General features: G+C 48.1%; 2 protein-coding genes across 4 annotated transcripts in view; one reads left to right on the forward strand and one right to left on the reverse strand.

Moving 5' to 3' along the window:
• Nucleotides 1-22,388, reverse strand: part of LOC110511767 (cAMP-dependent protein kinase type I-beta regulatory subunit) — a 216,863-nt gene that overhangs the window by 164,374 nt on the left and 30,101 nt on the right. The window contains exon 1 of one of the 3 annotated variants that reach the window (XM_090194244.1): nucleotides 14,546-15,324. The exons of the other annotated variants lie outside the window; for them this stretch is intronic. Within the exon in view, the coding sequence (XP_090050370.1) occupies nucleotides 14,546-14,548 (3 nt within the window). The 5' untranslated portion in view covers nucleotides 14,549-15,324. Of the gene's footprint in view, nucleotides 1-14,545; nucleotides 15,325-22,388 lie in introns of those variants that run through there. 3 annotated transcript variants of the gene reach the window in all.
• The window catches only part of LOC110485270 (dynein axonemal assembly factor 5), a 112,313-nt gene continuing 93,247 nt past the window's right edge, over nucleotides 3,323-22,388 (forward strand). The window contains exon 1 of the mRNA XM_090194241.1: nucleotides 3,323-3,518. The gene's annotated coding sequence lies outside the window, so the exon portion shown is untranslated. The remainder of the gene's footprint in view (nucleotides 3,519-22,388) is intronic.

Below are 22,388 nucleotides of genomic sequence, written 5' to 3' on the forward strand. Positions count from 1 at the left end.
GATAGTTTACTCAAAACATTACATTTAAAATATTTTAGTATTTTGTTCATTAGTCCAATCCCAGTTCCAGACTCGACAGCCTTGGTTTCTCAAATCACTGCCTCGCCTGGTTTACCAACTACTTCTCAGACAGAGTTCAGTGTGTCAAATCGGAGGGCATGTTGTCCAGACCTCTGGCAGTCTCTATGGGGGTGCCACAGGGTTCAATCCTCGGGCCGACTCTCTTCTCTGTATACATCAATGATGTCGCTCTTGCTGCTGGTGATTCTCTGATCCACCTCTACGCAGACGACACCATTTTGTATACTTCTGGCCCCTCTTTGGACACTGTGTTAACTAACCTCCAGACGAGCTTCAATGCCATACAACTCTCCTTCCGTGGCCTCCAATTGCTCTTAAACGCAAGTAAAACTAAATGCATGCTTTTCAATCGATCGCCCGTCCAGCATCACCACTCTGGACGGCTCTGACTTAGAATATGTGGACAACTACAAATACCTGGGTGTCTGGTTAGACTGTAAACTCTCCTTCCAGACTCGCATTAAGCATACATCTAGAATTGGCTTTCTATATCACAACAAAGCATCCTTCACTCATGCTGCCAAACATACCCTAGTAAAACTGACCATCCTACCGATCCTCGACTTCGGTGATATCATCTATAAAATAGCCTCCAACACTCTACTCAACAAACAGGATGCAGTCTATCACTGCCATCCATTTTGTCACCAAAGCCCCATATAGACTACCCACCATTGCGACCTGTACGCTCTCGTTGGTTGGCCCTCGCTTCATACTCGTTGCCAAAGTCTCTGCTAGGTAAAGCCCCGCCTTATCTCAGCTCACTGGTCACCATAGCAACACCCACTCGTAGCACTCGCTCCAGCAGGTATATCTCACTGGTCACCCCCAAAGCCAATTCCTCCTTTGGTCGTCTATCCTTCCAGTTCTCTGCTGCCAATGACTGGAACGAACTACAAACATCTCTGAAACTGGAAACACTTATCTCCCTCACTAGCTTTAAGCACCAGCTGTCAGAGCAGCTCACAGATCACTGCACCTATACATAGCCCATCTGTAAACAGCCCATCTATCTACCTTCCTCATCCCCATACTGTATTTATTTATTTATCTTGCTCCTTTGCACCCCAGTATCTCTATTTGCACATTCATCTTCTCCACATCTACCATTCCAGTGTTTAATTGCCATATTGTAATTACTTCGCCACCATGGCCTATTTATTGCCTCAACTCCCTTATCTTACCTCATTTGCACTCACTGTATATACAGTGCCTTGCGAAAGTATTCGGCCCCCTTGAACTTTGCGACCTTTTGCCACATTTCAGGCTTCAAACATAAAGATATAAAACTGTATTTTTTTGTGAAGAATCAACAACAAGTGGGACACAATCATGAAGTGGAACGACATTTATTGGATATTTCAAACTTTTTTAACAAATCAAAAACTGAAAAATTGGGCGTGCAACATTATTCAGCCCCCTTAAGTTAATACTTTGTAGCGCCACCTTTTGCTGCGATTACAGATGTAAGTCGCTTGGGGTATGTCTCTATCAGTTTTGCACATCGAGAGACTGACATTTTTTCCCATTCCTCCTTGCAAAACAGCTCGAGCTCAGTGAGGTTGGATGGAGAGCATTTGTGAACAGCAGTTTTCAGTTCTTTCCACAGATTCTCGATTGGATTCAGGTCTGGACTTTGACTTGGCCATTCTAACACCTGGATATGTTTATTTTTGAACCATTCCATTGTAGATTTTGCTTTATGTTTTGGATCATTGTCTTGTTGGAAGACAAATCTCCGTCCCAGTCTCAGGTCTTTTGCAGACTCCATCAGGTTTTCTAACAGAATGGTCCTGTATTTGGCTCCATCCATCTTCCCATCAATTTTAACCATCTTCCCTGTCCCTGCTGAAGAAAAGCAGGCCCAAACCATGATGCTGCCACCACCATGTTTGACAGTGGGGATGGTGTGTTCAGCTGTGTTGCTTTTACGCCAAACATAACGTTTTGCATTGTTGCCAAAAAGTTCATTTTGGTTTCATCTGACCAGAGCACCTTCTTCCACATGTTTGGTGTGTCTCCCAGGTGGCTTGTGGCAAACTTTAAACTACACTTTTTATGGATATCTTTAAGAAATGGCTTTCTTCTTGCCAATCTTCCATAAAGGCCAGATTTGTGCAATATACAACTGATTGTTGTCCTATGGACAGAGTCTCCCACCTCAGCTGTAGATCTCTGCAGTTCATCCAGAGTGATCATGGGCCTCTTGGCTGCATCTCTGATCAGTCTTCTCCTTGTATGAGCTGAAAGTTTAGAGGGACGGCCAGGTCTTGGTAGATTTGCAGTGTTCTGATACTCCTTCCATTTCAATATTATCGCTTGCACAGTGCTCCTTGGGATGTTTAAAGCTTGGGAAATCTTTTTGTATCCAAATCCGGCTTTAAACTTATTCACAACAGTATCTCGGACCTGCCTGGTGTGTTCCTTGTTCTTCATGATGCTCTCTGCGCTTTTAACGGACCTCTGAGACTATCACAGTGCAGGTGCATTTATACGGAGACTTGATTACACACAGGTGGATTGTATTTATCATCATTAGTCATTTAGGTCAACATTGGATCATTCAGAGATCCTCACTGAACTTCTGGAGAGAGTTTGCTGCACTGAAAGTAAAGGGGCTGAATAATTTTGCACGCCCAATTTTTTAGTTTTTGATTTGTTAAAAAAGTTTGAAATATCCAATAAATGTCGTTCCACTTCATGATTGTGTCCCACTTGTTGTTGATTCTTCACAAAAAAATACAGTTTTATATCTTTATGTTTGAAGCCTGAAATGTGGCAAAAGGTCGCAAAGTTCAAGGGGGCCGAATACTTTCGCAAGGCACTGTATTTGTTCTACTGTATTATTGACTATGTTTTGTTTATTCCATGTGTAACTCTGTGTTGTTGTTTGTGTCGAACTGCTTTGCTTTATCTTGGCCAGGTTGCAGTTGTAAATGAGACTTGTTCTCAACTGGCCTACCTGGTTAAATAAAGGTGTTCTCAACTGGCCTACCTGGTTAAATAAAGGTGAAATAAAATAAAATACATTTAAAAAATGTGCAGGTCAACAATACAAGTAAGCCACCAGGAAAAGCACGTTAACATTAGAGAGACAACCCAGTCTAACATTAGAGAGAAACTATCATCATATTTTAGTTGGACCTCACTGTTCCCACAACTTCCAGTCTGACAATAACAAACCAGCTAACAGAATAGAAAACCACTTCTGCAAAGAAGTTTCCACATTTCCTCAAAGACTGAAGTGAAACAGACTAATAGCTGTTAGCTAGCTGTGCTCTAACATAGGAGGGGAGTGTATGACAGGATTCATCTTGTATGTGCAGGGGAAGAAAAGGACAGCTAACTGACAGGGTACTACACACACAGGGAGCCCCCTCTGGAAACGCTAACGGAGGCAGAAAAAGACAAGAAGACATCTAAGAGAAGAGGAGCAGGTTGGTAACCTCTAGCTGTTGTTTTACTGCTGAATTAACATGCACCAAAGCTCAATTAGGCACGCTAAAGATGAAACGGACTATCTGCCTCTCTGCCTGCCTGTCTGCCTGCCTGTCTGTCTGTCTGTCTGTCTGTCTGTCTGTCTGTCTGTCTGTCTGTCTGGTGGAGGGTGTGTCGGGCTGAAGTAGAAAAGTAATGTGTGTGTGTCAAAATATGTTTGTGTTGGTTTTAAGTCTGTAGACACTGCATTGTGTGTGTGTGTGTGTGTGTGTGTGTGTGTGTGTGTGTGTGTGTGTGTGTGTGTGTGTGTGTGTGTGTGTGTGCCCGGGCTAGTAATTACATCTGCGTCATTGTAATTATGTGTGTTTTTATTTAGGCTTGGCTGTGGATATGAGTGAACACACTTCACGAGGTGTGTGTTCCAACAGCACCTATGAACCACACAGCACATTGTTTACACCTTTTTAATAGTTCGTTTTTCATGACTAATCTATTTCAGTATAGGTTTGTGTATCTGTTTACTAGTTGGTTGTCCTCTCTTGTCTCCACTGTATCACCAGGACACATCTGTTTACTAGTCGTTGTCCTCTCTTGTCTCCACTGTACCACCAGGACACATCTGTTTACTAGTCGTTGTCCTCTCTTGTCTCCACTGTACCACCAGGACATATCTGTTTACTAGTCGTTGTCCTCTCTTGTCTCCACTGTACCACCAGGACACATCTGTTTACTAGTCGTTGTCCTCTCTTGTCTCCACTGTATCACCAGGACACATCTGTTTACTAGTCGTTGTCCTCTCTTGTCTCCACTGTACCACCAGGACACATCTGTTTACTAGTTGTTGTCCTCTTGTCTCCACTGTACCACCAGGACACATCTGTTTACTAGTCGTTGTCCTCTTGTCTCCACTGTACCACCAGGACACATCTGTTTACTAGTCGTTGTCCTCTCTTGTCTCCACTGTACCACCAGGACACATCTGTTTACTAGTCGTTGTCCTCTCTTGTCTCCACTGTATCACCAGGACACATCTGTTTACTAGTCGTTGTCCTCTCTTGTCTCCACTGTACCACCAGGACACATCTGTTTACTAGTCGTTGTCCTCTCTCGTCTCCACTGTACCACCAGGACACATCTGTTTACTAGTTGGTTGTCCTCTCTTGTCTCCACTGTACCACCAGGACACATCTGTTTACTAGTCGTTGTCCTCTCTTGTCTCCACTGTATCACCAGGACACATCTGTTTACTAGTCGTTGTCCTCTTGTCTCCACTGTACCACCAGGACACATCTGTTTACTAGTCGTTGTCCTCTCTTGTCTCCACTGTACCACCAGGACACATCTGTTTACTAGTTGGTTGTCCTCTCTCGTCTCCACTGTATCACCAGGACACATCTGTTTACTAGTCGTTGTCCTCTCTTGTCTCCACTGTACCACCAGGACACATCTGTTTACTAGTTGTTGTCCTCTTGTCTCCACTGTACCACCAGGACACATCTGTTTACTAGTCGTTGTCCTCTTGTCTCCACTGTACCACCAGGACACATCTGTTTACTAGTCGTTGTCCTCTCTTGTCTCCACTGTATCACCAGGACACATCTGTTTACTAGTCGGTTGTCCTCTTGTCTCCACTGTACCACCAGGACACATCTGTTTACTAGTCGGTTGTCCTCTTGTCTCCACTGTACCACCAGGACACATCTGTTTACTAGTCGTTGTCCTCTCTTGTCTCCACTGTATCACCAGGACACATCTGTTTACTAGTCGTTGTCCTCTTGTCTCCACTGTACCATCAGGACACATCTGTTTACTAGTCGTTGTCCTCTCTTGTCTCCACTGTATCACCAGGACACATCTGTTTACTAGTCGTTGTCCTCTCTTGTCTCCACTGTACCACCAGGACACATCTGTTTACTAGTCGTTGTCCTCTCTTGTCTCCACTGTACCACCAGGACACATCTGTTTACTAGTCGTTGTCCTCTCTTGTCTCCACTGTACCACCAGGACACATCTGTTTACTAGTCGTTGTCCTCTCTTGTCTCCACTGTACCACCAGGACACATCTGTTTACTAGTCGGTTGTCCTCTCTCGTCTCCACTGTACCACCAGGACACATCTGTTTACTAGTCGTTGTCCTCTCGTCTCCACTGTATCACCAGGACACATCTGTTTACTAGTCGTTGTCCTCTCTTGTCTCCACTGTACCACCAGGACATATCTGTTTACTAGTCGTTGTCCTCTCGTCTCCACTGTATCACCAGGACACATCTGTTTACTAGTCGTTGTCCTCTCTTGTCTCCACTGTACCACCAGGACACATCTGTTTACTAGTCGTTGTCCTCTCTTGTCTCCACTGTACCACCAGGACACATCTGTTTACTAGTCGTTGTCCTCTCTTGTCTCCACTGTACCATCAGGACATATCTGTTTACTAGTCGTTGTCCTCTTGTCTCCACTGTACCACCAGGACACATCTGTTTACTAGTCGTTGTCCTCTCTTGTCTCCACTGTACCACCAGGACACATCTGTTTACTAGTCGTTGTCCTCTCTTGTCTCCACTGTACCACCAGGACACATCTGTTTACTAGTCGTTGTCCTCTCTTGTCTCCACTGTATCACCAGGACACATCTGTTTACTAGTTGGTTGTCCTCTCTTGTCTTCACTGTACCACCAGGACACATCTGTTTACTAGTCGTTGTCCTCTCTTGTCTCCACTGTACCACCAGGACACATCTGTTTACTAGTCGTTGTCCTCTCTTGTCTCCACTGTACCACCAGGACACATCTGTTTACTAGTCGTTGTCCTCTTGTCTCCACTGTATCACCAGGACACATCTGTTTACTAGTCGTTGTCCTCTTGTCTCCACTGTACCACCAGGACACATCTGTTTACTAGTCGGTTGTCCTCTCTTGTCTCCACTGTATCACCAGGACACATCTGTTTACTAGTCGTTGTCCTCTCTTGTCTCCACTGTATCACCAGGACACATCTGTTTACTAGTCGGTTGTCCTCTTGTCTCCACTGTATCACCAGGACACATCTGTCTACTAGTCGTTGTCCTCTCTTGTCTCCACTGTACCACCAGGACACATCTGTTTACTAGTCGTTGTCCTCTCTTGTCTCCACTGTACCACCAGGACACATCTGTTTACTAGTCGGTTGTCCTCTCTCGTCTCCACTGTATCACCAGGACACATCTGTTTACTAGTCGTTGTCCTCTCTTGTCTCCACTGTACCACCAGGACACATCTGTTTACTAGTCGTTGTCCTCTCTTGTCTCCACTGTACCACCAGGACACATCTGTTTACTAGTCGGTTGTCCTCTCGTCTCCACTGTATCACCAGGACACATCTGTTTACTAGTCGTTGTCCTCTCTTGTCTCCACTGTACCACCAGGACACATCTGTTTACTAGTCGTTGTCCTCTCTTGTCTCCACTGTACCACCAGGACACATCTGTTTACTAGTCGGTTGTCCTCTCTCGTCTCCACTGTATCACCAGGACACATCTGTTTACTAGTCGTTGTCCTCTCTTGTCTCCACTGTACCACCAGGACATATCTGTTTACTAGTCGTTGTCCTCTCTTGTCTCCACTGTATCACCAGGACACATCTGTTTACTAGTCGTTGTCCTCTCTTGTCTCCACTGTATCACCAGGACACATCTGTTTACTAGTCGTTGTCCTCTTGTCTCCACTGTACCACCAGGACACATCTGTTTACTAGTCGTTGTCCTCTCTTGTCTCCACTGTACCACCAGGACACATCTGTTTACTAGTCGTTGTCCTCTCTTGTCTCCACTGTATCACCAGGACACATCTGTTTACTAGTCGTTGTCCTCTCTTGTCTCCACTGTACCACCAGGACATATCTGTCTACTAGTTGTTGTCCTCTTGTCTCCACTGTACCACCAGGACACATCTGTTTACTAGTCGTTGTCCTCTTGTCTCCACTGTATCACCAGGACACATCTGTTTACTAGTCGTTGTCCTCTCTTGTCTCCACTGTACCACCAGGACATATCTGTTTACTAGTCGTTGTCCTCTTGTCTCCACTGTACCACCAGGACACATCTGTTTACTAGTCGTTGTCCTCTCACGTCTTCACTGTACCACCAGGACACATCTGTTTACTAGTTGGTTGTCCTCTCTTGTCTCCACTGTACCACCAGGACACATCTGTTTACTAGTTGGTTGTCCTCTCTTGTCTCCACTGTATCACCAGGACATATCTGTTTACTAGTCGTTGTCCTCTTGTCTCCACTGTACCACCAGGACACATCTGTTTACTAGTCGGTTGTCCTCTCTTGTCTCCACTGTACCACCAGGACACATCTGTTTACTAGTTGGTTGTCCTCTCTTGTCTCCACTGTATCACCAGGACACATCTGTTTACTAGTCGTTGTCCTCTTGTCTCCACTGTACCACCAGGACACATCTGTTTACTAGTCGTTGTCCTCTCTTGTCTCCACTGTACCACCAGGACACATCTGTTTACTAGTCGTTGTCCTCTTGTCTCCACTGTACCACCAGGACACATCTGTTTACTAGTCGTTGTCCTCTCTTGTCTCCACTGTACCACCAGGACACATCTGTTTACTAGTCGTTGTCCTCTTGTCTCCACTGTACCACCAGGACACATCTGTTTACTAGTCGGTTGTCCTCTCTTGTCTCCACTGTACCACCAGGACACATCTGTTTACTAGTCGTTGTCCTCTCTTGTCTCCACTGTATCACCAGGACACATCTGTTTACTAGTCGGTTGTCCTCTCTTGTCTCCACTGTATCACCAGGACACATCTGTTTACTAGTCGGTTGTCCTCTCTTGTCTCCACTGTACCACCAGGACACATCTGTTTACTAGTCGTTGTCCTCTTGTCTCCACTGTACCACCAGGACACATCTGTTTACTAGTCGTTGTCCTCTTGTCTCCACTGTACCACCAGGACACATCTGTTTACTAGTCGTTGTCCTCTCTTGTCTCCACTGTACCACCAGGACACATCTGTTTACTAGTCGGTTGTCCTCTCGTCTCCACTGTACCACCAGGACACATCTGTTTACTAGTCGTTGTCCTCTCTTGTCTCCACTGTATCACCAGGACACATCTGTCTACTAGTCGTTGTCCTCTCTTGTCTCCACTGTACCACCAGGACACATCTGTTTACTAGTCGTTGTCCTCTCTTGTCTCCACTGTACCACCAGGACACATCTGTTTACTAGTCGTTGTCCTCTTGTCTCCACTGTACCACCAGGACACATCTGTTTACTAGTCGTTGTCCTCTCTTGTCTCCACTGTACCACCAGGACACATCTGTTTACTAGTCGGTTGTCCTCTTGTCTCCACTGTACCACCAGGACACATCTGTTTACTAGTCGGTTGTCCTCTTGTCTCCACTGTATCACCAGGACACATCTGTTTACTAGTTGGTTGTCCTCTCTTGTCTCCACTGTACCACCAGGACACATCTGTTTACTAGTCGTTGTCCTCTCTTGTCTCCACTGTATCACCAGGACACATCTGTTTACTAGTCGTTGTCCTCTCTTGTCTCCACTGTACCACCAGGACACATCTGTTTACTAGTCGTTGTCCTCTCTTGTCTCCACTGTACCACCAGGACACATCTGTTTACTAGTCGTTGTCCTCTCTTGTCTCCACTGTACCACCAGGACACATCTGTTTACTAGTCGTTGTCCTCTTGTCTCCACTGTACCACCAGGACACATCTGTTTACTAGTCGTTGTCCTCTCTTGTCTCCACTGTATCACCAGGACACATCTGTTTACTAGTCGGTTGTCCTCTTGTCTCCACTGTACCACCAGGACACATCTGTTTACTAGTCGTTGTCCTCTCTTGTCTCCACTGTACCACCAGGACACATCTGTTTACTAGTCGTTGTCCTCTCTTGTCTCCACTGTATCACCAGGACACATCTGTTTACTAGTTGGTTGTCCTCTCTTGTCTCCACTGTACCACCAGGACACATCTGTTTACTAGTCGTTGTCCTCTCTTGTCTCCACTGTATCACCAGGACACATCTGTTTACTAGTTGGTTGTCCTCTCGTCTCCACTGTACCACCAGGACACATCTGTTTACTAGTCGTTGTCCTCTCTTGTCTCCACTGTACCACCAGGACACATCTGTTTACTAGTCGTTGTCCTCTCTTGTCTCCACTGTACCACCAGGACACATCTGTTTACTAGTCGTTGTCCTCTTGTCTCCACTGTACCACCAGGACACATCTGTTTACTAGTCGTTGTCCTCTCTTGTCTCCACTGTACCATCAGGACACATCTGTTTACTAGTCGTTGTCCTCTTGTCTCCACTGTACCACCAGGACACATCTGTCTACTAGTCGTTGTCCTCTCTTGTCTCCACTGTACCACCAGGACACATCTGTTTACTAGTCGGTTGTCCTCTCTTGTCTCCACTGTACCACCAGGACACATCTGTCTACTAGTCGTTGTCCTCTCTTGTCTCCACTGTATCACCAGGACACATCTGTTTACTAGTCGTTGTCCTCTCTTGTCTCCACTGTATCACCAGGACACATCTGTTTACTAGTCGGTTGTCCTCTCTTGTCTCCACTGTACCACCAGGACACATCTGTTTACTAGTCGTTGTCCTCTCTTGTCTCCACTGTATCACCAGGACACATCTGTTTACTAGTCGTTGTCCTCTTGTCTCCACTGTACCACCAGGACACATCTGTTTACTAGTCGGTTGTCCTCTCTTGTCTCCACTGTACCACCAGGACACATCTGTTTACTAGTCGTTGTCCTCTTGTCTCCACTGTACCACCAGGACACATCTGTTTACTAGTCGTTGTCCTCTCTTGTCTCCACTGTACCACCAGGACACATCTGTTTACTAGTCGTTGTCCTCTCTTGTCTCCACTGTACCACCAGGACACATCTGTTTACTAGTTGGTTGTCCTCTCTTGTCTCCACTGTACCATCAGGACACATCTGTTTACTAGTCGTTGTCCTCTTGTCTCCACTGTACCACCAGGACACATCTGTTTACTAGTCGTTGTCCTCTCTTGTCTCCACTGTACCACCAGGACACATCTGTTTACTAGTCGTTGTCCTCTCTTGTCTCCACTGTACCACCAGGACACATCTGTTTACTAGTCGTTGTCCTCTCTTGTCTCCACTGTACCATCAGGACATATCTGTTTACTAGTCGTTGTCCTCTTGTCTCCACTGTACCACCAGGACACATCTGTTTACTAGTCGTTGTCCTCTCTTGTCTCCACTGTACCACCAGGACACATCTGTTTACTAGTCGTTGTCCTCTCTTGTCTCCACTGTATCACCAGGACACATCTGTTTACTAGTCGTTGTCCTCTCTTGTCTCCACTGTACCACCAGGACACATCTGTTTACTAGTCGTTGTCCTCTCTTGTCTCCACTGTACCACCAGGACACATCTGTTTACTAGTCGTTGTCCTCTCTTGTCTCCACTGTACCACCAGGACACATCTGTTTACTAGTCGTTGTCCTCTCTTGTCTCCACTGTATCACCAGGACACATCTGTTTACTAGTTGGTTGTCCTCTCTTGTCTCCACTGTATCACCAGGACACATCTGTCTACTAGTCGTTGTCCTCTCTTGTCTCCACTGTATCACCAGGACACATCTGTTTACTAGTTGGTTGTCCTCTCTTGTCTCCACTGTACCACCAGGACACATCTGTCTACTAGTCGTTTGTCCTCTCTTGTCTCCACTGTACCACCAGGACACATCTGTCTACTAGTCGTTGTCCTCTCTTGTCTCCACTGTATCACCAGATAGATTGCTGGGGCATGAAGGGGCAGTCTGCTGCTCTCCAGGAGCAGAGAAATCACACTCACACACACACACACACACACACACACACACACACACACACACACACACACACACACACACACACACACACACACACACACACACACACACACACACACACACACACACACACACACACACACACACACACACACACACACACACACACACACACACACACACACACACAGATGGGGCAAAATGCAGCCTCATCACAGTCCACTCCAGACACCTTCCCTAACGACAGATTTCACAGGAGATATCTCAAGGACAGGCATTTCAGCAGCACACTAGAGCTCTGCAGCTGTGAATCAGGGGGTTCTGGGTGGAATTGTGGCCCCGTTGTTTGTGTTCCGTCCCCTTTGTCATTGTGAAAGGAGTAAATTCACAGGTGTACGGACAGAAGACATCACTAGCATAAACAAACTATTCACAGCACCACATTAGAACATGTTATATGCTGTGTGTGTTCTGTGTGTGTTCTGTGTGTGTTCTGTGTGTGCTCTGTGTGTGTTCTGTGTGTGTTCTGTGTGTGCTCTGTGTGTGCTCTGTGTGTGTTCTGTGTGTGTTCTGTGTGTGTGTTTTGTGTGTGTTCTGTGTGTGTTCTGTGTGTGTTCTGTGTGTGCTCTGTGTGTGTTCTGTGTGTGTTCTGTGTGTGCTCTGTGTGTGCTCTGTGTGTGTTCTGTGTGTGTTTTGTGTGTGTGTGTTCTGTGTGTGTTTTGTGTGTGTGTGTTCTGTGTGTGTTCTGTGTGTGTTCTGTGTGTGGTCTGTGTGTGCTCTGTGTGTGCTCTGTGTGTGTTCTGTGAGTGCGTTTTTTGTACTTTCTTCCAGTATGTGTCTTTTGAAGCCGGCACCCAAAACATTGAGCTGAGCACGGCAATTTATCTTCCTGTTCTATACATAACAATATTCCATTGGTTTCCCTTAATCATTAGGGCATGATAAATGACCCATGTTCAGGAGAAATCATGTACTGTAATGGCAGCCAATAAGCATTTGTCTATAAAGGTTGTGATTTCTATTCAGACCCCACTATTCTCTCTGTCTGTCTCTCTCCATTGTCTCAGAGCATCTAACAACATCTACTACACTTTAAAGATGATATGATGTGGATTAGAGGTCAACCGATTAATCGCAACGGCTGATTAATTAGGGCCGATTTCTAGTTTTCATAACAATCGGTATTTTTAGACACCAATTATAGCCTATTACATTGCACTCCACAAGGAGATTGTGTTACGTGAGTGCAGCAAGGAGCCAAGGTAAGTTGCTAGCTAGCATTAAACTGATCTTATAAAAAACAATCAATCTTAACATAGTCACTAGTTAACTACACATGGTTGATGATATTACTAGTTTAACTAGCTTGTCCTGCGTTGCATATAATCGATGTGGTGCCTGTTAATATATCATTGAATCACAGCCTACTTCGACAAACTAAATAAGCACTGTTGTTGCACCAATGTTACCGAACCATAAACATCGATGTCTTTCTTAAGATCAATACACAAGTATATATTTTTAAACCTGAATATTTGGTTAATAATGCCTGCTAACATGAATTTCATTTTAACTAGGGAAATTGTGTCACTTCTCTTGCGTTCCGTGCAAGCAGAGTCCGGGTTTATGCAGCAGTTTGGGCCGCCTGGCTCGTTGTGAACTGTGTGAAGACCACTGTTTCCTAACAAAGACCGTAATTAATTTGCCAGAATTGTACATATTTATGACATAACATTGAAAGTTATGCAATGTAACAGCAATATTTAGATTTAGGGATGCCACCCGTTAGAAAAAATACGGAACGGTCCTGTATTTCACTGAAAGAATAAACATTTTGTTTTCGAAATGATAGTTTCCGGATTTGACCATATTAATGACCAAAGGCTGGTATTTCTGTGTGTTATTATATTATAATTATGTCTATGATTTGATATTTGATAGAGCAGTCTGACTGAGGTGGAAGGCAGCAGCAGGCTCGTAAGCATTCATTCAAACAGCACTTTCGTGCGTTTTGCCAGCAGCTGTTGATGACTTCAAGCCTATCAACTCCCGAGATTAGGCTGGCAATACTAAAGTGCCTATAAGAACATCCAATAGTCAAAGATATATGAAACACAAATGGTATAGAGAGAAATAGTCCTACAGCGACTACAACCTAAAACTTCTTACCTGGGAATATTGAAGACTCGTGTTAAAAGGAACCACCAGCTTTCATACGTTCTCATGTTCTGAGCAAGGAACGTTAGCTTTCTTACATGGCACATATTGCACTTTTACTTTCTTCTTCAAAACTTTGTTTTTGCATTATTTATACCAAATTGAACAGGTTTCATTATTTATTTAAGACTAAATTGATTTTATTGATATATTATAGTAAGTTAAAATAAAAGTGTTCATTCAGTATTGTTGTAATTGTCATTATTACAAATATATATATAAAAACTGTCCGATTAATCGGTATCGGCGTTGAAAAATCATAATCGGTCGACCTCTATTGTGTATAGCCGCTGTATACAAATACAACCTTGAGCATGCACACACTATAACAACCCCCCCCCCCTCCCCCACACACACACACACACACACACACACCCTGACTGTATTAATCAAATCAAATCAAATGTATTTATATAGCCCTTCGTACATCAGCTGATATCTCAAAGTGCTGTACAGAAACCCAGCTTAAAACCCCAAACAGCAAGCAATGCCGGTGTAGAAGCAGAGTCAGGCAGAGTCACTCCCTCAGGGAACAAAGCCAGCGGGGGACAGAGAGCGATGGAACAACTTCAGCAGCACACACACAGCGGCAGCAGTATAATCAATTCAGTATCACAATATCTCTAACAATTAGTCACGCCTTCTAGCCTCACATACCGCTACAAAACGCCAGGCCTGTCATCTCTATCCACACAGACATCTCCATCAAATACCAATGCTTACAGTGAAGAACATGTACCCAAAGAACTAGCTATTAGCTAAGTCTCCCCAAATCACAATCCATCCCCTTCAGCCTTCACGTCATACAGACACTAATACACAGACCTCTCTTCTCAAAGCAACTCAACTCATCAACACAAAGTCACTCGCTGTAGTCAAACTATTCAGCATTCTTTCCTTGCTACAGTGTTATCCATGCTAGCAGAGACAGTCGGCGGTGGTAGGGGTTCAAACGTAAACCCAGAGTATTTACCATGCCGTGGAGGGCCCCTGGCCAGGCCTGTGTAGTGTCCCTCAGCTGGGCCCCTGGGAAGTACTGTTCGTCATGTGTGTGTCAACACAGTCCTAAAGCTACTGTACCATCACACACGCGCCACCATCACTGTTGACATCACGGTCCATGGCCATGCTGACAAGGCCAGAGTGTGTGTGTGTGTTCGAGAGCAAGCGTGTGTGTGTATGTGTGTATGTGTGTGAGCAAGCGCGAGAGAGCGAGAGAAAGCGTGTATGTATAAGAGAGAGAGTGTGTGTGTGTGTGTGTGTGTGTGTGTGCGAGTGTGTGTGGTCGCAGTATCCCAAAAGCAGCAGCAGACGTCTTGTTCAAGAACCAGTGATAATAACCCTGATGAAAACACAGCAAGAAGCTTCCCTCAGCATCGGTCCTTCCTGTACTCCTGTTTCTCTCTCTCTCTCTCTCTCTCTCTCCTCCCTCTCTCTCTCCTCTCACTCTCTCCTCCCTCTCTCTCTCTCTCTCTCTCTCCTCTCACTCTCTCTCCTCCCTCTCTCTCTCTCTCGCTCTCATTTCTCTCACTCTCTCTTTCTCTCTCGCTCTCTCTCCTCACTCTCTCACTCACTCTCTCTCTCCTTTTTCTCTCTCACTCTCTCTCTCTCGCTCCCCTCCCTCTCTCTCTCTTCGTTTCTGCCTGCGCACAAATTCACATAATCCCGGTTTTCTCATTTCCCGCATCACCATGACAACAGAGCGCAGTAGCATCCCGACCCTCTGGTTGAGGGCTGAAGCAGGAAGCCAGCAGCACACACGTACATCCACACAACGTCATTCATCACAACAACACTAGCCACTGTCTATGCAGCAGTGATGTATTCCCATACGAACAAATCCATCCATTCTGTGCCAAACAAAAACCAGTTCTATACCGTACCATGCAGTGTCTCGTCTCTCTGACCCTCTCACACGTCTTTCCCTGGAGGCCAGAGAGTCAAGTCTGGTTTGAAACATGCCCACTGTTACCCTGACTAGCCCCGTGCCCCAGACACACACAGAGTCCAATGACAAACTCAGTGACGCAGGGTGTTGATGACGTCACATAGCCACACAGGGTGCTGTGTGAGTGAAACCATGCCTCTTTATTTTGCCCTCGTTCCCCTCATTCCATCTCTCTCTACATACCTGCTCTTCTGTTATTCATCAGTCAGGCTAGTTAGGCTATATTCTACCATCTAGGTCTAGTCCTCATCTGTTCCATACAGCATCTGCTCTCTCTCTCTCTCCCTCCATTCTCTCCCCCTTCTTCTTCTCTCCCTTCTTTTTTTCTCTCTGCGTCATTATCACCGGCTGCCTGCCAGAGAGAGAGAAAGAGAGAGAGACATAGAGAGAGAAAGAGAGAGAGACATAGAGAGAGAAAGAGAGAGACATAGAGAGAGAAAGAGAGAGAGACAGCGAGAGAGAAAGAGAGAGATACAGCGAGAGACAAAGAGAGACATAGAGAGAGAAAGGATAGGAGAAGAGGAGATAGAGGACACGGGTACAGGACTGCCACTACACATACACACACACACACACACACACACACACACACACACACACACACACACACACACACACACACACACACACACACACACACACACACACACACACACACACACACACACAGTGGAATACATCAACAAAAGGTGGACATTCATACATCACACAACGGTCCTCATTGATATTCAGAGATTTTCTGATGATTAGAGATTCTGGTTGAATACTTGATTTCTATGTATATTTAAAAGGCTGCCAATCAGACTGTGGTGTTATTTTTTAGAATGTGTTATTAATTCTGTTGCTTTAGGGCAAACAGGATGTTGAGGAACCTGAAGGCATTGGCCTTTTATCAATTAGATTTGCTCTCTTTGAAAAAGGTGAAAGGAAATGGAGGAGAGTGACCATGGAAGGAAAGGCGCTTGCTTGAAATGAGACGGTCCTTCTCAACTCGCGCATCATCAGGAAAATGACGTTTCCAGGGGCGGAGCCCAAAACAAATGACGTTTCCAGGGGCGGATCCCAAAACAAATGACGTTTCCAGGGGCGGATCCCAAAACAAATGACGTTTCCAGGGGCGGATCCCAAAACAAATGACGTTTCCAGAGGCGGATCCCAAAACAAATGTTGTTTCCAGGGGCGGATCCCAAAATAAATGACGTTTCCAGAGGCGGATCCCAAAATAAATGACGTTTCCAGGGGCGGATCCCAAAATAAATGACGTTTCCAGGGGCGGATCCCAAAATAAATGACGTTTCCAGGAGCGGATCCCAAAATAAATGACGTTTCCAGGGGCGGATCCCAAAATAAATGACGTTTCCAGGGGCGGATCCCAAAATAAATGACGTTTCCAGGGGCGGATCCCAAAATAAATGACGTTTCCAGGGGTGGATCCCAAAATAAATGACGTTTCCAGGGGCAGATCCAAAAATAAATGACGTTTCCAGAGCCACAATGTGTCAGCTAGCACTGTGCTGTGTCTGGTAACTATTAAACACACTTACAGAGCCACAATGGACACCTAGTGTCAGCTAGCACTGTGCTGTGTCTGGTAACTAGTAAACACACTTACAGAGCCACATTGGACGCCTAGTGTCAGCTAGCACTGTGCTGTGTCTGGTAACTATTAACCACACTTACAGACTACCATGCCGTGATGTCCAGCCCCAAGAGAGTGCGAGGAAACCAAAGCAGTATTTGTCACTAAACACAGCCAGCGATGCATGGCCCAACCAGGAGACAGCCGGCTGAACTCTGCTCATCACTTACACACCATTACAGAGCCCCAATGGCGCCTATTGTCAACTAGCATTGTGTTGTGCTAGTGTCTGTCTTGTAACTGCCTGTCCAGTGGGCTCTGATGTGGGGGGCTGGGGAGTGTGATAGGGTTGGTGAGGGGTGTGGGTGTTGATAGGACCTGTCATTGGGGTGATGTTCAGAGAGTAGGTGCTCAACCACAGCCTGAAACACACACACTAGGGAGTGTGCATGCATACCTGGGGATTTACACACACACACACACACACACACACACACACACACACACACACACACACACACACACACACACACACACACACACACACACAGAGCAAGCATGCTAACAGAGCACCCAACAGAGAGCTAGTATGCTAACAGAACACCCAACAGAGAGCTAGTATGCTAACAGAGCACCCACAGAGAACTAGCATGCTAACAGAGCACACCAACAGACAGCTAGTATGCTAACAGAGCACCCAACAGAGAGCTAGTATGCTAACAGAGCACCCACAGAGAACTAGCATGCTAACAGAGAACCCACAGAGAGCTAGCATTCTAACAGAGCACCCACAGAGAGCTAGCATGCTAACAGAGCACCCACAGAGAGATAGTCTGCTAACAGAGCACCCACAGAGAACTAGCATGCTAACAGAGAACCCACAGAGAGCTAGCATTCTAACAGAGCACCCACCGAGAGCTAGCATGCTGACAGAGCACCCACAGAGAGCTAGCATGCTAACAGAACACCCACAGAAAGCTAGCATGCTAAAAGAGCAAAACACACTTCAATAGCTGTTGTTATAGCTGTGGGGTAGCCCAGTCTAGCCCAGGAAAGGACAAGGGAGGATAACGGGGAGAAGTGAGAAGAGACAAAGAGGGATCACCATGGTCACAGTCAGCCAGGGGAAACCAGGGAGCTTTCTCTCTCCTGTCAGAGGGAAGTGAGGCCGGGGGGTGAGGGCATTCCTAGAGGAACTACAAGGGCTGTCCCTGCCTAACCCCTAAAGGACTGTCCCTGCTTGAACCCTACCCACTAAAGGACTGTCCCTGCCTGACCCATAAAGGACTGTCCCTGCTTGACCCCTACCCTCTAAAGGACTGTCCCTGACTGACCCCTACCCGCTAAAGGACTGTCCCTGCCTGACCCCTAAAGGACTGTCCCTGCTTGACCCCTACCCTCTAAAGGACTGTCCCTGACTGACCCCTACCCGCTAAAGGACTGTCCCTGCCTGACCCCTAAAGGACTGTCCCTGCCTGACCCCTACCCTCTAAAGGATTGTCCCTACCTGACCCCTACCCTCTAAAGGACTGTCCCTACCTGACCCCTACCCTGTAAAGGACTGTCCCTGCCTGACCCCTACCCACTAAAGGACTGTCCCTGCCTGACCTCTAAAGGACTGTCCCTACCTGACCCCTACCCTCTAAAGGACTGTCCCTGCCTGACCCCTACCCGCTAAAGGACTGTCCCTGCCTGACCCCTAAAGGACTGTCCCTACCTGACCCCTACCCTCTAAAGGACTGTCCCTGCCTGACCCCTACCCGCTAAAGGACTGTCCCTGCCTGACCCCTACCCTCTAAAGGACTGTCCCTACCTGACCCCTACCCTCTAAAGGACTGTCCCTGATTGACCCCTACCCGCAAAAGGACTGTCCCTGCCTGACCCCTACCCGCTAAAGGACTGTCCCTGTCTGACCCCTAAAGGGCTGTCCCTGCCTGACCCCTACCCGCTAAAGGACTGTCCCTGCCTGACCCACTAAAGGACTGTCCCTGCCTGACTCCTACCCTCTAAAGGACTGTCCCTGCCTGACCCACTAAAGGACTGTCCCTGCCTGACTCCTACCCTCTAAAGGACTGTCCCTGCCTGACCCCTACCCGCTAAAGGACTGTCCCTGCCTGACCCCTACCCGCTAAAGGACTGTCCCTGTCTGACCCCTAAAGGGCTGTCCCTGCCTGACCCCTACCCGCTAAAGGACTGTCCCTGCCTGACCCACTAAAGGACTGTCCCTGCCTGACTCCTACCCTCTAAAGGACTGTCCCTGCCTGACCCACTAAAGGACTGTCCCTGCCTGACTCCTACCCTCTAAAGGACTGTCCCTACCTGACCCCTACCCTCTAAAGGACTGTCCCTGCCTGACCCCTACCCGCTAAAGGACTGTCCCTGCCTGACCCCTACCCGCTAAAGGACTGTCCCTGCCTGACCCCTAAAGGGCTGTCCCTGCCTGACCCCTACCCGCTAAAGGACTGTCCCTGCCTGACCCACTAAAGGACTGTCCCTGCCTGACTCCTACCCCCTAAAGGAATGTCCCTGCCTGACCCCTACCCTCTAAAGGACTGTCTCTGCCTGACGCCTACCCTCTAAAGGACTGTCCCTGACTGACCCCTACCCGCTAAAGGACTGTCCCTGCCTGACTCCTACCCGCTAAAGGACTGTCCCTGCCTGACTCCTACCCTCTAAAGGACTGTCCCTGCCTGACCCCTAAAGGACTGTCCCTGCTTGACCCCTACCCTCTAAAGGACTGTCCCTGACTGACCCCTACCCTCTAAAGGACTGTCCCTGACTGACCCCTACCCGCTAAAGGACTGTCCCTGCCTGACTCCTACCCACTAAAGGACTGTCCCTGCCTGACTCCTACCCTCTAAAGGACTGTCCCTGCCTGACCCCTAAAGGACTGTCCCTGCTTGACCCCTACCCTCTAAAGGACTGTCCCTGACTGACCTCTAAAGGACTGTCCCTGCCTGACCTCTAAAGGACTGTCCCTACCTGACCCCTACCCTCTAAAGGACTGTCCCTGCCTGACCCCTACCCGCTAAAGGACTGTCCCTGCCTGACCCCTAAAGGACTGTCCCTACCTGACCCCTACCCTCTAAAGGACTGTCCCTGCCTGACCCCTACCCTCTAAAGGACTGTCCCTACCTGACCCCTACCCTCTAAAGGACTGTCCCTGCCTGACCCCTACCCGCTAAAGGACTGTCCCTGCCTGACCCCTACCCGCTAAAGGACTGTCCCTGTCTGACCCCTAAAGGGCTGTCCCTGCCTGACCCCTACCCGCTAAAGGACTGTCCCTGCCTGACCCACTAAAGGACTGTCCCTGCCTGACTCCTACCCTCTAAAGGACTGTCCCTGCCTGACCCACTAAAGGACTGTCCCTGCCTGACTCCTACCCTCTAAAGGACTGTCCCTGCCTGACCCCTACCCGCTAAAGAACTGTCCCTGCCTGACCCCTACCCGCTAAAGGACTGTCCCTGTCTGACCCCTAAAGGGCTGTCCCTGCCTGACCCCTACCCGCTAAAGGACTGTCCCTGCCTGACCCACTAAAGGACTGTCCCTGCCTGACTCCTACCCTCTAAAGGACTGTCCCTGCCTGACCCACTAAAGGGCTGTCCCTGCCTGACTCCTACCCTCTAAAGGACTGTCCCTACCTGACCCCTACCCTCTAAAGGACTGTCCCTGCCTGACCCCTACCCGCTAAAGGACTGTCCCTGCCTGACCCCTACCCGCTAAAGGACTGTCCCTGCCTGACCCCTAAAGGGCTGTCCCTGCCTGACCCCTACCCGCTAAAGGACTGTCCCTGCCTGACCCACTAAAGGACTGTCCCTGCCTGACTCCTACCCCCTAAAGGAATGTCCCTGCCTGACCCCTACCCTCTAAAGGACTGTCCCTGACTGACCCCTACCCGCTAAAGGACTGTCCCTGCCTGACTCCTACCCGCTAAAGGACTGTCCCTGCCTGACTCCTACCCTCTAAAGGACTGTCCCTGCCTGACCCCTAAAGGACTGTCCCTGCTTGACCCCTACCCTCTAAAGGACTGTCCCTAACTGACCCCTACCCTCTAAAGGACTGTCCCTGACTGACCCCTACCCGCTAAAGGACTGTCCCTGCCTGACTCCTACCCACTAAAGGACTGTCCCTGCCTGACTCCTACCCTCTAAAGGACTGTCCCTGCCTGACCCCTAAAGGACTGTCCCTGCTTGACCCCTACCCTCTAAAGGACTGTCCCTGACTGACCCCTACCCGCTAAAGGACTGTCCCTGCCTGACCCCTAAAGGACTGTCCCTGCCTGACCCTCTAAAGGACTGTCCCTGCCTGACCCCTACCCTCTAAAGGACTGTCCCTACCTGACCCCTAAAGGACTGTCCCTACCTGACGCCTACTCGCTAAAGGACTGTCCCTGCCTGACCCCTACCCTCTAAAAGACTGTCCCTACCTGACCCCTACCCTCTAAAGGACTGTCCCTGCCTGACCCCTAAAGGACTGTCCCTACCTGACCCCTACCCTCTAAAGGACTGTCCCTTCCTGACCCCTACCCTCTAAAGGACTGTCCCTGCCTGACCCCTAAAGGACTGTCCCTACCTGACCCCTACCCTCTAAAGGACTGTCCCTGCCTGACCCCTACACGCTAAAGGACTGTCCCTGCCTGACCCCTACCCGCTAAAGGACTGTCCCTGCCTGACCCCTAAAGGGCTGTCCCTGCCTGACCAATACCCGCTAAAGGACTGTCCCTGCCTGACCCACTAAAGGACTGTCCCTGCCTGACCCCTACCCTCTAAAGGACTGTCCCTGCCTGACCCCTACCCTCTAAAGGACTGTCCCTGCCTGACCCCTAAAGGACTGTCCCTGCCTGACCCCTACCCTCTAAAGGACTGTCCCTGCCTGACCCCTAAAGGACTGTCCCTGCTTGACCCCTACCCTCTAAAGGACAGTCCCTGCCTGACCCCTACACGCTAAAGGACTGTCCCTGCCTGACCCCTACCCGCTAAAGGACTGTCCCTGCCTGACCCCTAAAGGGCTGTCCCTGCCTGACCCCTACCCGCTAAAGGACTGTCCCTGCCTGACCCACTAAAGGACTGTCCCTACCTGACCCCTACCCTCTAAAGGACTGTCCCTGCCTGACCCCTACCCGCTAAAGGACTGTCCCTGCCTGACCCCTACCCGCTAAAGGACTGTCCCTGCCTGACCCCTAAAGGGCTGTCCCTGCCTGACCCCTACCCGCTAAAGGACTGTCCCTGCCTGACCCCTACCCGCTAAAGGACTGTCCCTGCCTGACCCCTACCCGCTAAAGGACTGTCC

This window comes from Oncorhynchus mykiss, chromosome 12 (assembly GCF_057628025.1).
Source record: "Oncorhynchus mykiss isolate SJ-2025 chromosome 12, ASM5762802v1, whole genome shotgun sequence".
NCBI classification, from domain to species: domain Eukaryota; kingdom Metazoa; phylum Chordata; class Actinopteri; order Salmoniformes; family Salmonidae; genus Oncorhynchus; species Oncorhynchus mykiss.